The sequence below is a fragment of the Odocoileus virginianus genome, chromosome 22 (genome assembly GCF_023699985.2).
Source record: "Odocoileus virginianus isolate 20LAN1187 ecotype Illinois chromosome 22, Ovbor_1.2, whole genome shotgun sequence".
In the NCBI taxonomy this organism is placed as follows: domain Eukaryota; kingdom Metazoa; phylum Chordata; class Mammalia; order Artiodactyla; family Cervidae; genus Odocoileus; species Odocoileus virginianus.
Genome location: NC_069695.1, coordinates 24,683,027 through 24,699,131, shown reverse-complemented (window position 1 = coordinate 24,699,131; position 16,105 = coordinate 24,683,027). Strand labels below are relative to the sequence as shown.

Genomic DNA, 16,105 nt, shown 5'->3' with positions numbered 1-16,105 from the left:
TGGGAGGGAGATTCAAGAGAGAGGGGACATGTGCATATCTACAGCTGATTCATGTTGATGTTTGGTAGAAACCAACACAATACTGTAATGCAATCATCCTTCAATTAAAAATAAATCTTAAAAACTTAACAGAGTTTTAAGTTAAAAAAAAAAAAGAAGAAGCTTTTCCTGTGGGAGCCGAGGGGTTGAGAGCAGCGTGACCTTCTCCTCTCCCCGCCATGGCGTGTGCTCGTCCACTGATATCAGTGTACTCCGAAAAGGCGGAGTCCTCTGGCAAAAATGTCACTTTGCCTGCTGTGTTCAAGGCTCCCATTCGACCTGATATTGTTAACTTTGTTCACACCAACTTGCGCAAAAACAACAGACAGCCCTATGCTGTCAGTGAATTAGCAGGTCATCAAACCAGTGCTGAGTCTTGGGGTACCGGCAGAGCTGTGGCTCGAATTCCCAGGGTTGGAGGTGGCGAGACTCACCTTTCTGGTCAGGGTGCTTTTGGAAATATGTGTCGTGGGGGCCGCATGTTTGCACCAACCAAGACCTGGCGACGTTGGCACCGCAGAGTGAATACAATGCAGAAGCGATATGCCATCTGCTCTGCACTGCTGCCTCAGCCTTACCAGCCCTGGTCATGTCTAAAGGTCATCGTATAGAAGAAGTTCCTGCACTTCCTTTGGTGGTTGAAGATAAAGTTGAAGGCTACAAGAAGACCAAGGAGGCTGTTTTGCTTCTGAAGAAACTTAAGGCCTGGAATGATATCAAAAAGGTTTACACCTCTCAGCGAATGAGAGCTGGCAAAGGCAAAATGAGAAACCGTCGCCATATCCAGCATAGGGGACCCTGCATCATCTGTAATGAAGACAATGGTATCATCAAGGCCTTCAGAAACATCCCTGGAATTACTCTGCTTAATGTAAGCAAGCTGAACATTTTGAAACTTGCTCCTGGTGGTCATGTGGGATGTTTCTGCATTTGGACTGAAAGTGCTTTCTGAAAGTTAGATGAGCTTTACGGCACTTGGCGTAAAGCAGCCTCCCTCAAGAGTAACTACAACCTCCTCATGCACAAGATGCTCAATACAGCCTGTGGTGGGAAACAAAGAAAAGAAGGCTATTGGCGATGAGAAACTGAAGAAGCCTGTGGTGGGAAAAAAGGCTGCGGGACCAAGAAACCCACAGAAAAGAAACCCACCTCAGAGGAAAAGAAGGCTGCTGCCTTCTTTAAATTTGTTTATTCCATAAATGCCAAATCATTTTGGACAGCTAATTTTGAATAAAGACCTGAACAAAGAGGCAAGGAGAAACATGAAAAAAAAAAAAAAGAAGAAGAGTGCTCCTACATGGAGAGCTGGCTGTAGGCAGGAACAGTCTCAGTCCACGTCTGTATCCTGTCTACCTACCGTCTGAGGTGTAAAGATGCTTAAAGAAGTGTTTGCTGAGCGGAGGTCAACTGACTCCTTGTTGGTTCATAAAGATGGCACAGCTGGTGGGTGTTTTTCCATTGTGCCCCTTTCCATCTGTCTCAATTTGCTCCCAGGCTCAGTGCTTCCCCGGGGCAGCCCTGCCTTTGCCAACTGGCCCCTTGATGCTGGAAGCACAGATCCCAGTTCGCAGAACCAAACCAGCCACTTTTACTCCACACTCCCCTTCTTTAAAAAAAAATTTGGCAGCACCTAGCGGTATGTGGGATCCTAGCTCCCCAACCAGGGATCAAACCCATGTCCCCTGCATTGGAAGGTAAAGTCTTAACCACTGGACCGCCAGGAAAGTCCCTCCATGCTTCCACACACTCCCATTCTCGACTCCTCCCTTGTGAGAAATGGAGCCATAACAAAAATTATACTTTATGTGCACATGAAATGCAAGACTCTTCTCCATGAGAGAAACCCAAGCCCTGCTTAAAAGGAACAGGGAGGACTTCCCTGGTGGTACAGTGGATAAGAATTCACTTGCCACTGCAGGGGGACACGGGTTCGATCGCTGGTCGGGGAAGATTTCATATGCTGTGGGGCAACTGAGCCTGTGTGCCACAACTTCAGAGTCTGTGCTCTGGAGCCTGCAAGCCACAACTCCTGAGCCCATGTGCTGCAACTACTGAAGCCCGTATGTCCTAGCGCCTGTGCTCCGCAACAAGGAGAAGCCACCGCAAGGAGAAGCCAGTCATCGCAACAAACAGTGGCCCCCACTCGCCGCAACTAGAGAAAGCCGGTGAGCACCAACAAAGACCCAGCACAACCACAAATAAATGAATAAAATTATTAAAAAATTTAAAGGAACAGGGGTTCTTAGCCTATCCCAAGTGCCTCACGGACACTTTGGACCACGTGGAAGAGAGAGCTCTATGGGCAAAACTCCACCACCCCTGACCGCAGGAACCCGTCTCTGGAGAATTACTGTGCCCCCTGCATACCACAGCCACCACTTTGCACCCCCGGCGCTTCACCTGTATCATTCTACTTTCTAAATAACTACGGCCCGCTGAGAATGAAAGTGAGACAGGAGAAGAGTGCGTCCACCCTCGACGGCTACTGAGAAAACACACACTGCTCATTACAGTCCAACAGAATCTCCCTCAGCGATGGATGGTGCTCCGTCTGAGCCGCCCTGCGGGGCAGGCACGAGCCACCCACGGCAATGCAGCGCTTGCAGTGTGACCAGTCGACCGAAGAACTGAATTCTTACTTTTGGTTAATTTTAGTTAAAATTTAAATAGCCACGTGCGGCTACTGTATGGGATGAGTAAGTCGGCCTTCCCGAGGTGGCCTGGCCACTCTCTGCCCATTGTCTCCGGGGATGTCTCCGACCCAGGCCCCAGCTCAGGGAAGAGTCCTTGTTAGGAGTCTTGGGAGAGTGAATGGGAGAGAGGTAGGACCCTGTGGATGAAGCCAGTGCAGCAGGTCTACCCTCCGTGGGGAGGAGGAAATGAGGACTGTGATGCCCACGGTCACAGGGGACCCATGCCCTGCACCCCATCAGCACTCCAGGAACAGAGCTCCCAGCTGAGATAAAAATTCACATCCTATAAAAGGCACAGAGTGGCACATTCTTTTGCCCTGAGGGGCTGTGCAGACGGGGGCACGGCAGTGGGGGTTTTGGTGATGCCAGAACACACAAAGGACAGTGAGCAACAGTGCTCCCCAAGTTCACAGCATCCCAGGCCCTTCATGCCTCCTGGAGAGGAGAAGGGTGGTGCCCAGTGATAATCAAGTCTGAATTCCTTGCCGGTTTTGTAGAAGGGAGTTTATATTATGTCTATTAACTAAAAAGATATTTCCTACAGACTGAAGCTGCTGCACCAATATTGGCTATATTCACATTTCAGAAACTTCACTGACATGGTTATAAATATCACAACTGCTCTAGAAAAACTGACTGCTTCGTGGTGGCAGCCAAGGGCACACTTGTTCATTTTTCTCTGCCTCATTTTCAGGAAGAGGTTGTCACTAACTTCAGGGCTGCTGTTTTGGTGAGACTGAATTAAGAGCGCCCACATATACACATCCACTTATACAGCCACATGTGCACGGAAAATGAAACATATCTCATCTACATCAATAATGTCACCTCTTTAACAGCTTTTGAATTTGTTCATATTGAGACTCTTGGGATCTTAAACATCTTTCATAAAGAGGCTGACAAACTTCTCGAGGTGCCTTAGCTAAGTGCTCTTATAAGAGTTGCTGAAACCATATACAGTCAACACTCCATATTCCAGGTTCTGCATCCATGGTTTCAACCAACCTTGGATCAAAAATATTTGGAAAAAAAATCCAACAAAAAGCAAAACTTGAATTTGCTGCGTGCTGGCAACTATTTACATAGCATTTACATTGTACTAGGTATTATAAGCAACCTAGAGATGATTCAAGGGGCTTTCCAGGTAGTGCTAGTGGTAAAGAACCCACCTGCTAGTACTGGAGATGCTGGAGACAAGGGTTCGATCCCTGAGTCAGGAAGATCCCCTGGTGAAGGGCATGGAAACCCACTCCAGTATTCTTGCCTGGAGAACCCCATGGACAGAAGAAGCTGGTGGGTTACAGTCCATAGTGTTGCAAAGAGTCAGACACGACTACAGTGACTTAGCACACACATACACAGAAATGATTCAAAGTACACAGGAGGATGTGTGTAGGTTATACACAAATATGCCATTTTACATAAGGAACTTATTAAGCTTCTATGGATTTCAATATCCACCAGGGATCCTGAAACCAGTCCCCTGTGGATACTGTGGGATGACTACATTAACAGGAACCATATGAAATTGCTGTTGTCTGTCTGACTCACATAAACAGCAACTTCATATCGTGGTTCCTAACTTATAGATTCAGCAACTGCTCGGGGCTTACATGTGAGTGTAAAGCAAGCAAGAGACCCGTGGCCCTTGATGCCCTGCTGTTTTGGGATTCAAGGGTTGAAGTTGACCTCAGAAAGGAGTTCTGAATGATGTTACTGGTTTACCCAAAGACAGTCCTGTAGAAACAGCAGTGGAAAAGAATTAAGCAGAAGTCCCATAGGAGCAGTGATAAAATCTTGATGTTTTCTTCCTAAGATCATCCTTCTGAATTCTCATCAAAATGCAGTATGAAAACAGAAATATCTTTTCAACTCAAATGCCAGCATTAACCCTCCAGTACCAGGAGACTGAGCTGGATAACAAAACTGCAGCGGAAAATAATTAAAAGCAAACTGAAGCTGGACATTTCTATTTTTCTGAAAAGCCTAGGAGATTATTTTTTCCCCAGGTATCTCGAGAGTTCAAATGTCAATTTATTTATGTTCTACCTGCTTCTGAAAATGAAATGAGCCAGGTTCAAAAATACCAGATGTGGCTATTGTCCAAAATTGTATGCATTAAGGTTGAAATTGCGCGCCCTCAGAGACAAACAGGGACAATCAGATTACAGAAGAAAACCTTATTTGGGCAGATGTGCCAACAGAAAACTAGTTAAGAAACTTCGGACAATGCAAAGGTCTGATTCCTTCTCTTCCACGGGCCTGGGGGATGCTACAGCTCGGACTTATTTTGCTACGAGAGCTCATTTCTCATTCAAGTTTGTTAACTTTTGCAGAAGCTATAGGCATGAAACATGCTTTGAAAACTCAGCACAGACTTTTTAATACAATATGTGGCCAATGGGGATGGGGAGTGGATGCTGTTAATTCAAGGAGGGGGGATGGGGAAGGGGGGAGGCTAAAACAGAAGATGAAAATGCACTGGGGGATGCATCCAATCAGCAATTATACCCTTAAACAAGCAGAAATACAGGCTGTTTCTTTTGGGGGGTGTAAACCCCTCCTTCATAGGATAGCACTGGAAGTCATTCAATGTAGCTCTCCCGAAAGCTCCACGCTGGAAACCCCCTGGACCTCTGTCTTAGTTTTGGCTCCCACGGCATAAAGTGAATATATGTGACTGCACAGTTGTGAAGTCAACCGACCAGAGCAGATGGCCAATCTAGATATTCTGATGCCCAAAGGGGGTTACCCAGGTTGCTATTAACCACACAATGGCCAGCTCCTGATTTCATCTTACATAATAGGCAAAATGATCTTTTGTTTCCTTTTTTAAAGCTCACTGAGCCATAGTACATGAAGCTGATCAAACAAGGTTCCCTACTAGATAACAAGAAATTCAAGTGAAGACCCTTTCCTTAGGGAGCATGTGAACTAATATTCCTCTTACTTTTAAAATAAAAGGATTTAACTATTTAATACCTGGGAAATAGAGGAAAAAATTGTGTGTGTAGGCAGTTAACTTTTCCATGGCTTTCTGCTTCCAGAGTGGGGATGGCCTTTTATCCCTAGTCATTCCTCTCATGGTGCTCTAAATTCGAGACCTTGGAATGCCAGCCTGGAGCGCCACTGGGCACTTGCCCTTTAAAGGATCACAATAGGTTGAACATTGATGTGTAAATAATTTAAAAGCCTATTAAATATTAACAGGATTTCCAGATCCTGCAAAAACAAGAGAGCTTTGAGGTGCACAAAGCAAAGCTTGAAAAGCTGGATTAGGAAAGAAAATGCCACTTGTGGGCTCATTTTAATTAAGAGCTCATACATCCACTGGAACCACACATAGCATTTGTCATCTCTAAGAGGTCCTATGTGTCACCTCGTCAGATATGGAACAGCCGCCATCTTGGATTGGGCCTGCTCCCTTCTGTCAGAGCAGAACACTGTTAACTCATGGTTTAGTTGATGGAACAATGCCCAGAACTGACAGGAAAAAGTGAAATCAAAGCAGCTTTTAGTCCAGAAGTCCAGCCTCTTTGACACTCAGCACTTCATTGATAAACCACCCCTCCTCCCCACTTGGGTAACTGGCAGACAATGAAGGGACCTTACCACAGCTTACACCAAAATCTTTGTCTAAAGGCAGTGCCTATAAACAGCGGGGTAATAGCATGATTCATCCATGAGATCATTCCTGAATCTGTCTCTGTGTGGAAATATGCTTGGTGTGAGGAAAGAAACACAATTTGTGAATGTGCAATTTTCCACAACGAAGAGAGATGTTTTTGGCGAAAATGGGTGGGGAGGAAGGGGGGATGGGCCAGGAGCAAGGCAGGCAGCACTTAGGCTTCGAGGCCCTCTCTAAGAATAGAAGAAGCTGTCCTCTGTGTCACAAAATGATCAACTCAGGAAATGGACCCAAGAGGATGACCTCATCTCAAATTCCCCAATGCCAAAAAGTGAAGCACATAAACACCATGTGGAAGCTGCTATTTTATATCACGCCCCCCAGAGGTCACTTGTGCTCCACTGGGAAGCCATTTTCTTCATCATATGGTTTCTGATACATTTGTTATTTTTTAAAAAATCTTTATTGAATTTGCTACAATATTGCTTCAATGTGCTGGTTTTCTGGCCAAGAGGCATGTGGGATCTTAGTTCCTCAGGAGGGATAGAACCTGAATTGGGAGGCAAAGTCTTAACTACTGAACCACCAGGGATGTCCCTCTGATACATTTATCATAAAATTAACCCAGTGACTATCATTCAATCTGGTATGGTTATCTGAATGAGTCTGTACCCACACACGTCTCAGAAACTGGTTTCTGCTGGAATCACTAGTTTAGTCAGCTTCTCACATAGCTCTGAATCACAAGTTAATTGGATTCATTCCTACTTCGTTTTGGTTGGATCCACACATAGGAAAGCTTCCCAGGTGGCTCAATGGTAAAGAATCTGCCTATCAATGAAGGAGACACCCGTTTGATCCCCGGATCAGGAAGATTCCATGGTGAAGAAAATAGCAACCCACTCCAATATTCCTACTTGGGAAACCACATAGACAGAGGAGACTGACAGGCTATAGTCCATGGGGTCATAAAGACTCAGACACAACTGTGCGCGCGCACACACACACACACACACACATATCATACATACAGAAATACCTACGGATGTCCACATGTTTCAGGAAGTAAGAGTATGTGGGCACCCACATCACTCCCCTTATGCACAGGGACAATCCCTGGGCTGGTCCCCAACACAATGCCTGCATGTCTCACTCACCAGCGGGTTGTTATCCAAAAGCTTTCGAGTCAGCCCTCTGGACTCAGAATGCATTCTCTACTGATGCAGTGTTATAAATGGCAATTAGCCCACACAGTGCCCTTTTGGCCTGCAGCGTGACTCAACTAGCCAGCAGTACCAGCAAGAGATATGGTTGCAAGGGCAACAGCTCAGAGGGTGAAAGATGGTGAAGACAAGATGAAGCTGGGTTTCTCTTGTGGTTTCCTGGTTTGGGGCTAACCCTCCATAATATTTTAAAAGAGGTCAAGTTTGCATTATTTCCACCTCCCTCTCTGAATTTGCTTTTTCTCCTCAGGACTGCAGGAGCCTTTCTCCCAAGCTGTTTCTCCATTTCACAATTTCCCCTCTCTCTAATTCTGAACTCATAGATGCCTTTACAGCTCCCAGATTTTCCACTCCAGCTCCCACAGTGATGGCACACCAGCCCAGAGGACGGGGTGTGACCTGAGAAGCAAGAGGAGGGGCAATGGTTTTAGAAGTGTGGATGAGCTGTTTATCAAGTAGGATCTGCCTACTCAGGAAAGTTGGGCATCCTGCTTACGATTCACTTTATAAGCGGAGGGTCGCCAAGCCAAACCACAAATCCACGCTAGAAAGAGAAGGCAATGAGTAATGTGGATAAAAAGCAACAAGACTCAGTCGGGGCTTGGCAACTGGTTGAGAGAAGGGGAGCTGGTTTAAGGCTGGGACTCTTCCCAGAAAATGGCATAATTTACAAGCTTAATCTGAGAAGAGTGTTTACAGCTATGGGAAGGTTTGATGTTTCAGTTATAGTGAAAAAGACAGGCAACATCTGTTCCTCTTCTCAGCAATCAGCTTCCAATAGCTTGTTTTGAAAGGTGGGATCTGGCAGAGCCTCTTACCACCAGCAAGAAAGATCAAAACAGAACAATCATCTTGTCATATTCCATACAAGCACATGTTCCAATGGAGGAAAAAAAAAGACTGAAAGGAAATATACCAACATATCCATGATGGCTTTGAGGTGAGGCTCAGTAATTTTCATCTTCCTTCTGTTTTTATGTACTTTCCAGATTTTTTTTTTTCTTTTTGAAGTGTGTTATTTGCTCAGTTCTGTCCCATTCTTTGCGACCCCATGAACTGTAGCCTGCTAGGCTCCTCTGTCCATGGGATACTCCAAGCAAGAATACTGGAGTGGGTCGCCATTCCCTTCTCCAGGGGATCTTCCTGACCCAGGGATCAAGCTCGGATCTCCTGCGTTGCAGGCAGATTCTTTACCAACTGAGCCACCAGGTCCTTTTAATATTTATTTATTTGGCTTCACTGGGGCTTAGTGGCCCTGAGGCATGTGGGATCTTCCCTGACCAGAGACTGAACCTGCATCCCCTGCATTGGAAAGCGAATTCTTAAAACACTGGACCATCAGGGAAGTCCCCGATTTTTAAAAATAATGATGTATCACTGAGGAAAACAAAGACCAAGTCCAAGATCAGATTAATCCCTTTGGTTTGTGTTTGTAGGCACCGGCTGGCTCCCCACGAAGAGGACTGAGAATGCCATATAGGGGCAGATCGAGAAAGGGTGATGAAGTAGCTCTGTGACCAACAAACACATTCCCAAAGTTAACATTTAATGAGTATCTACTGTAGCCTGGCAGGGTACGCAGAGTGTTCATATGTTAATCTTCCACTTAATGTTCTCAAAACTCTGAGGTTGACATTATAGCTGATTTTACAGACAAGTAAGCCTGGGCCTAGAAAGGCTGGTTATTAATTTGCTAGGACTAAGGATCCAGCCTGAGCCAGCTCTCTCCCATGCACTTGATGACTCCCTGGCTTGAGGGATGGATAAAGACTATGGTTTCCCTAATGGGGCCACAAGTGACAGAGTGGACATGAGTGGGCATCTCATCCTCACTCCCACTTTGCTGGAATAACTCTGCTGTTAGGGATTTTATTTACTGGTACTTTGTGTAAACTTGCATTGGAAGAATGGCTTCTTCAGCTAAAAAAGAAAAAGCCTGCAAACCACAGGACTAGACAGTCTTCAAGTTCCTTCTAGCTCTAAAAGTCTATCTTGGGAGCTGAAGAGCGGTCCCTGTCACTGAGCTCACGTGAGCTGGTGTGAGCTGGTGCATTGTCCACGCCAGATGACCTTTAATGAATTAGCTGGGGGATACCTGAGGAGAAATCTCAATGCCCTTATGTCCAGGAAGAAAGGATGCTTTTGAACTGTGGTGTTGAAGAAGACTCTTGAGAGTCCCTTGGACAGCAAGGAGATCAAACCAGTCAATTCTAAAGGAAATCAGTCCTGAATATTCACTGGCAGGACTGATGCTCAAGCTCCAATACTTCGGTCACCTGATTCGAAGAGCTGACTCAATGGAAAAGATCCTGATACTGGGAATGATTGAGGGCAGGAGGAGAATGGGGACAATAGAGGATGAGATTGTTGGATGGCATCATCGGCTCAATGGACATGAGTCTGAGCAAATTCTGGGGGAGAGAGAAAGCCAGGGAAGCCTGGCATGCTACAGTCCATGGCATCACAAAGAGTCGGACATGACTGAGCAACAACAACAACAAACAGTAAGATTATTATTGTTCTTATGGTGGCACTAGTGGTAAAGAACCCGCCGGCCAATGCAGGAGACATAAGGGATGCAGGTTCAATCTCCTCTGGAGGAGGGCACAGCAAACCCGCTCCAGTATTCTTGCCTGGAGAATTCCATGGACAGAGAAGCCTGGTGGGCTACAATCCATGGAGTCACAAAGAGTCAGACACGACTGAAAGCGACTTAGCACTAATAATAGTCAGTATTCCATGAATAAGATGCATGACGGAGGTTTTGGTATAGAGTAAGAATAAAGATCAGAGTGAGTTTAACAGGCTGGAAGTCTGACAGGTCTGTAGAGGGGGCGGGTGGGGAGGGGAAGGGAAGGAAGGTCACGGTGAATGCAGAATGACCAGGCAGAACCCACGGGAGCAGGTGGGAGAGAAGTGAGGGGTCGGGGCATAATGCCCTCTGAAGGGGCAACAGTCGGGTGTCACTGTGACAGTGACCAGAGGGCAACACCAGATCTGGTCTGCAGAAACCAGACCTGCCATCTCACGGTGCTCCTGTCATCCTCCACAGGGACCTGTCCTGCCCTAAATAATACCAACAGCTCCCTGATGACAAATAGTGGATGCAGTGACCAGGTGAATGGGCGAAGGAGTCAGACCCAGGGTGAGAGGTGGAGAGGAGAAACAACACAGAGTTCTGGGATGCAGAATGAGGAGGCGGGGCTTTGCCATGTCAGAGCACCACTTAGTTCTTTTTAGAGCAAAGGAGGGGCTTGTTGATTAAGAGATGCGTGCATTTCTCCATCTGAATCACACAGGTCTGTTCCAATACTGCTTTGCTTTAATATTTGCTGCAGCTCACTGGTCACTGTCCAGCCGCCTGTTCAAGGGCAAGGATGCAGGAATGCCACCCGTTTGTCTGATTCCTTTCTTGACCTACCTTGATGAGGCCCTGCAGGACGGGTGGGCTGCAGATTGCTCTTGCCTTATAGTATTGCAAGAGGTTTAGAAACTGCAGACAAGGTGGTAAGACACACACACACACAAATAGCAACAACAAGGAAGCTTCTTGGCTGAAAAGAAAGTGAAACTTTTTTTTCTTTCAAATTTACAAATACTGAATTGGCAAGGCGAGCTCTTTGAAATGTAAAGCATGGCCACATCACGCACAGGGTGTCAGAAGTTTTCGCCCATAGGGCTACAAAGCAAGCATGCATATACATACCCAACTTGGGTACTGTCCCGATACGGCAGCACTGAAAATATACTACAGAAGGATCTTCTGCCACTGATAAGGACTATTCTAAAAAATAAAAATAAAAAACACAAACACAAATAAACAAACTAAATGCAAAGCGTCTTAAATTAAAAAAAAAATTCTATAGCAATTCAGCATTCATGGAATTCACAGCAGTATATGCACCCTCCCGCCACCTCCTCTGACAGATGGTACTCTGTTCTGCTTGCAAAAATGCAACCTCAGGGCAGCAGAAGTACGCTGCCATTCCTCATTTGAGTGTTAACACAGTGAGACCCCGGGGAGGGTCTCTAAGGAACACATGTGCATGAATCCATTTTCTGGTGGGAGGGGCTGGCTGTGGGCAGCCCGGGGCAATGGAGCTATGAGTCCAGGGTGCCCTATGCTGGGTGAACAGTCCTGCCACATTTAAACCATCAATTTCTACTTTGCAGTGAGCAATGCAAAAGCAACGGTGCCAGAAACCGTGAGCAGGAAAGACACTCAGATGCCATTGTGATCATCAGGGATTTTCATATGCTGGCGGCGTGTTAGGTTCTGAGAATAAATTGAGGGAACAATTACATAATCAGTCTTAGCCTCCATTCCTGCTAAAAAGATACTACTGGAAACAGTTCTACATGACGCTCTTATGCAATCAAAGGCACTTCAAAAAAAAACATTAAAAAAAAAACCCAAAAAACCTCCCCAAAGTACTTATCTTGGCATCTGAGAATAACTTTTGCCAAAGAGGATTGCTGATGAAAAAACGGAGAAACAGTGGGGGAGATTAAAAACCAACATTCTTCAGCATGATGGTAACACACATCAGATATGAAGCTTACTGAGTTTGACTATCTTTTCCTTCAATAATTACTATCAGGGAATAAAGCAGTAGTACTCAAGGTTTGGGTATTTTGACCTTGTTTTAAAACTATGATATTCAATTGCCTACATGCCCAGAATTAAGTCAGGTTCCCTGGCATGGGGTTTCCCTGGTGGCTTAGATGGTAAAGAATCTGCCTGCAATGCAAGAGACCCAGGTTCAATCCCTGGGTCAAGAAGATCCTCTGGAGAATGGAATGGCAACCCACTCTAGTATTCATGTCTGGAGAATCCCATGGACAGAGGAGACTGGTGGGTTACAGTCCACAGGTTCACAAGGAGTCCGACATGACTGAGCGACTAACACTTTGATACTTTTGCTGGCAAGGCAGGTTCCCAGGCCCTTTGTTTTCTGGCCCTTTCTGCCTCTCTGGTCTCAACACACACAATATTTCCCCTGCGCTTTATCACTCATCCATGATAGAAGCACTTGCTGTACACTCACTGTTTTTTTCATAAGGTCCCTGGAGGGGACTTTTTTTTTGGTCAAGCAGCATGCATGTGGGTGGGATCTTAGTTCCCCAACCAGGGATTGAACCTGTGCCCTCTGCAGTGGAAGTACTGAGTCTTAACCACTGGTCTGTCAGGGAAGTCCCACCTTCATCTTTTAAAAAATCCCTGCTGTTTCATATCTCCATCCTTTGCGTGCTATTTCTTCTGACTGTTGTGTCTTACTAAGTATGCTGGGCGAACTCCTATTTAATCTTCAAAACCCAGTTCACAAGTAACCTCCCCAGGAAGAATTTCCTCCCCTTTCACTGAGTTACTCTTTCCCTTTATGGTGCAGCCTCCACTCTGCTTTTATTTCCAGGAACATCCTGATCGCAAAGTGCTGCTAAACATTTGCTGCCCGCTTCTTCTCCATACATGACAGTTGCTCCGGAAACACAACCTGGGCAAGGCGGTACTTCAGAGCAGCCCCTGAGTACCCATCACTGGGAAGGCAGGACCAAAGCTCCAACCTCAGCCTCAAATACCAGCTCTGTCACCTTTCTGAGCCCTCAGGCAGCTCACTCATCCTATAGTTTCCTCATCCAAAACCATGGCACAAAAATCAGTAGCCATCTCATTGGAATGGTGTAAAGAGTAAATGAGCTCCCATATTGTAAAGCCTATAGAACAGGGCCAGACAAATAAGACGAGCTCAATAAATACTATTTTTACCAGGAGCTGCCATCTTGGGTTGAGGTAAGTTTTCTCAACAGTCTGCGGATTCAGACCCTAAAATAATACAGGCCTGCTAAAGGCAAAAGGTCGGGAAAGGACAGCTGAAGGCCAACACACGCAGCCTCACAAAGGTGAACAGGGACACAGAGGTTGGTCTCTCCTCTCTCCAGGGAGATGTTTCTCATCAGATATCACAGACTCAAACCCTAGCCTCAGCTCTGAGAACAGAGCCAAGAAAGCTTACTCAGGCAGACTGAATGCACACCTATTAAGTGTCAATTAGGTGCCTGCATGCTGAGTCGCTCAGTCATGTCTGACTCTTTGTGACCCCATGGACTGTAGCCCACCAGCCTCCTCTGTCCATGGGATTCTCCAGGCAAGAATACTGGAGTGGGTTTGCTGTGCCCTCCTCCAGGGGATCTTCCTGGTTCAGGGATCGAACCTGCATATCCTGCATCAGCAAGCGGATTCTTTACCACTAGTGCCACCTGGAAAGCCTGTCAATTAGGTAGTGGTGGTTTAGTCGCTAAGTCATGTCCCACTCTTATGACCCCATAGACTGTAGCCTGCCGGGCTCCTCTGTCTATGGGCATTCTCCAGGCAAGAATATTGGAGTGGGTTGCCATTTCCTTCTCCAGGGGGTCTTCCCGACCCAACAATCAAACTGCATTGCAGGCAGATTCTCTGCAGACTGAGCTACGAGGGAAGTCAATTAGGTATCAGATCCTAAATGCTTTAATTGACGAGGAATGAATGAATCAGTGACAGAACCAATGCACTAGCTGGTGTGACTGGGGATTTGAACCATGCACTTTAACATCCTGGGCCTCAATTCCTTGCTCTTCTCTAAGACTTACTAGAAAAATCTGCTCCTGCAGGTTTGACCAGGCACCCAGGGATGCTTTCGTCAAAGATTTCCTAGGGCAGCTTTCCAGACTGGCCCTCAGGTCACCAGGAGGAGTGTGGGGTGGGGCCAGAGGGTGAGCGATCACAACAGCCCTGATCACAACCGCACAGGAGGAGCAGGAGCCCCAGGCGGCTCCTGCTCCCACTCCCCTCAGCCTGGGCCCCTTTCTAGATGGAAGGATAGGGGTTCTCCACACACAGCCCCACCGCCAGTGGGGGCAGCCAGCCAGGCAGGCGGAAAGCCCGAGTCCCTTGTGACCCTTCCACATACGGAGGAAAGCATGTGTTGCACAAACTCAACAGGCTTAGTCAGTGGTCCTGCACTTCCTTCATTACTCACTACTGCTGTGGCCTTCCTTCCCACACCCAGAAACTCTTTGGACATTTTTTGAAAATTCATTTGTAATTGAAGGATAACTGCTTTACCATGTAGTGTTGGTTTCTGCCAAACATCAGCATGAATCAGCCACAGGTATACGCATGTCCCTGATGTGTCCATCTGATGCGAAGAACTGACTCATTGGAAAAGACCCTGATGCTGGGAAAGATTGAAGGTGGGAGGAGAAGTGGACAACAGAGGATGGTTGGATAGCATCACTGACTGGATGGACATGAGTTTGAGTAAGCTCCGGGAGCTGGTGATGGACAGGGAAGCCTGGTGGGCTGCAGTCCATGGGTTTGCAAAGAGTCAAACAACTGAGCGACTGAACTGAACTGATACATATGTCCCCTTCTCCTTGAACCTTCGTCCCACCTCCCACTGCATCCCAACCCTCTAGGTCATCACAAAGCACTGGGCTGAGCTCCCTGCACCATACAGCACCTTCCCACTAGCTAGTTATTTTATACATGGAAGCTACTCTCTCAATTCGTCCCATCCTCTCCTTACCCTGTGGTGTCCATAGGTCTGTTCTCTATGTCTGCATCTCTATTCCTGCCCTGCAAATAAGTCCATCAGTACCATTTTTCTAGAATTTTTGGACATTTTAAATAGAATAAGAAAATGTGCTTAGTCGTTCAGTCATGCCTGACTCTTTGCGACCCTATGGACTGCAGCCCGCCAGGCTCCTTTGTCCATGGGATTCTCCAGGCAAGAATACTGGAGTGGGTTGCCATGGCCTCCTCCAGGGGATCTTCCCAAACCAAGAATCAAACCCAGTCTCAACAACCAGGGAAGCCTGAACAAGAAAATCAGAGACTATAAATGTAAACCTTCTTTCCAAAGTTTCAACCGGGATGTGCCCATAGCTACATGGAACATTAATTCAATCTCACACTACTGCTGTGTGATCCTCACTTCCAGGTACAAGAGAGGCTGGCAGTGTGGATCCCATTCAGAAAAAAACTGTTATTCTAATGCCCCGGTCTAGTCTAGCTACTACAAGGTGATTGTTTCACATTAATTACAGGAGGGTTGGTCCTCCTCTGGTTGGCCATTCTTGAGCAGCTGGAGGAGAGGGCAGGAAGGAAGGAAAGAAAGAAGACAACATCTTGGGGCACCTTCTTTCCATTCTTGGGTCCAACTACCCCTAGATGGCCACTCTTGGCAGGGACCAGAGGAGGAATCCAGAGTAGAGACCTGCACGGCATCCTGCAACAGCTCTGCAACTCTTCACGCCCTGGAGAGCTGAAAGGAGCTGGTAGAGCTCCCAAGAACACATCCTACGTGTTTCCCAAAACATCTTTGGAGTCAAGGGGGGACTTGAGGTCTTCACCAGAGCACACAAGTATCAGCAAGTGGCCAGCTCTTGACAGTTTCTTGCTCTAGGGACTTCAAATGGCGTGAGTCTCAAGATGGGTCCCACATGATCAACTGCTGTGTCTAGAACCTGGAGGGCTCATGTGA

General features: G+C 46.6%; 1 protein-coding gene and 1 pseudogene across 2 annotated transcripts in view; one reads left to right on the top strand and one right to left on the bottom strand.

The window, feature by feature from the left end:
- CABLES1 (Cdk5 and Abl enzyme substrate 1) overlaps positions 1 to 16,105 on the bottom strand; it is a 101,450-nt gene that overhangs the window by 24,093 nt on the left and 61,252 nt on the right. Inside the window, exon 4 of one of the 2 annotated variants that reach the window (XM_020881758.2) lies at positions 11,290 to 11,367. The exons of the other annotated variant lie outside the window; for it this stretch is intronic. Within the exon in view, the coding sequence (XP_020737417.2) occupies positions 11,290 to 11,367 (78 nt within the window). The remainder of the gene's footprint in view (positions 1 to 11,289; positions 11,368 to 16,105) is intronic. 2 annotated transcript variants of the gene reach the window in all.
- On the top strand, positions 189 to 1,135 carry LOC110130037 (large ribosomal subunit protein uL4 pseudogene; annotated as a pseudogene).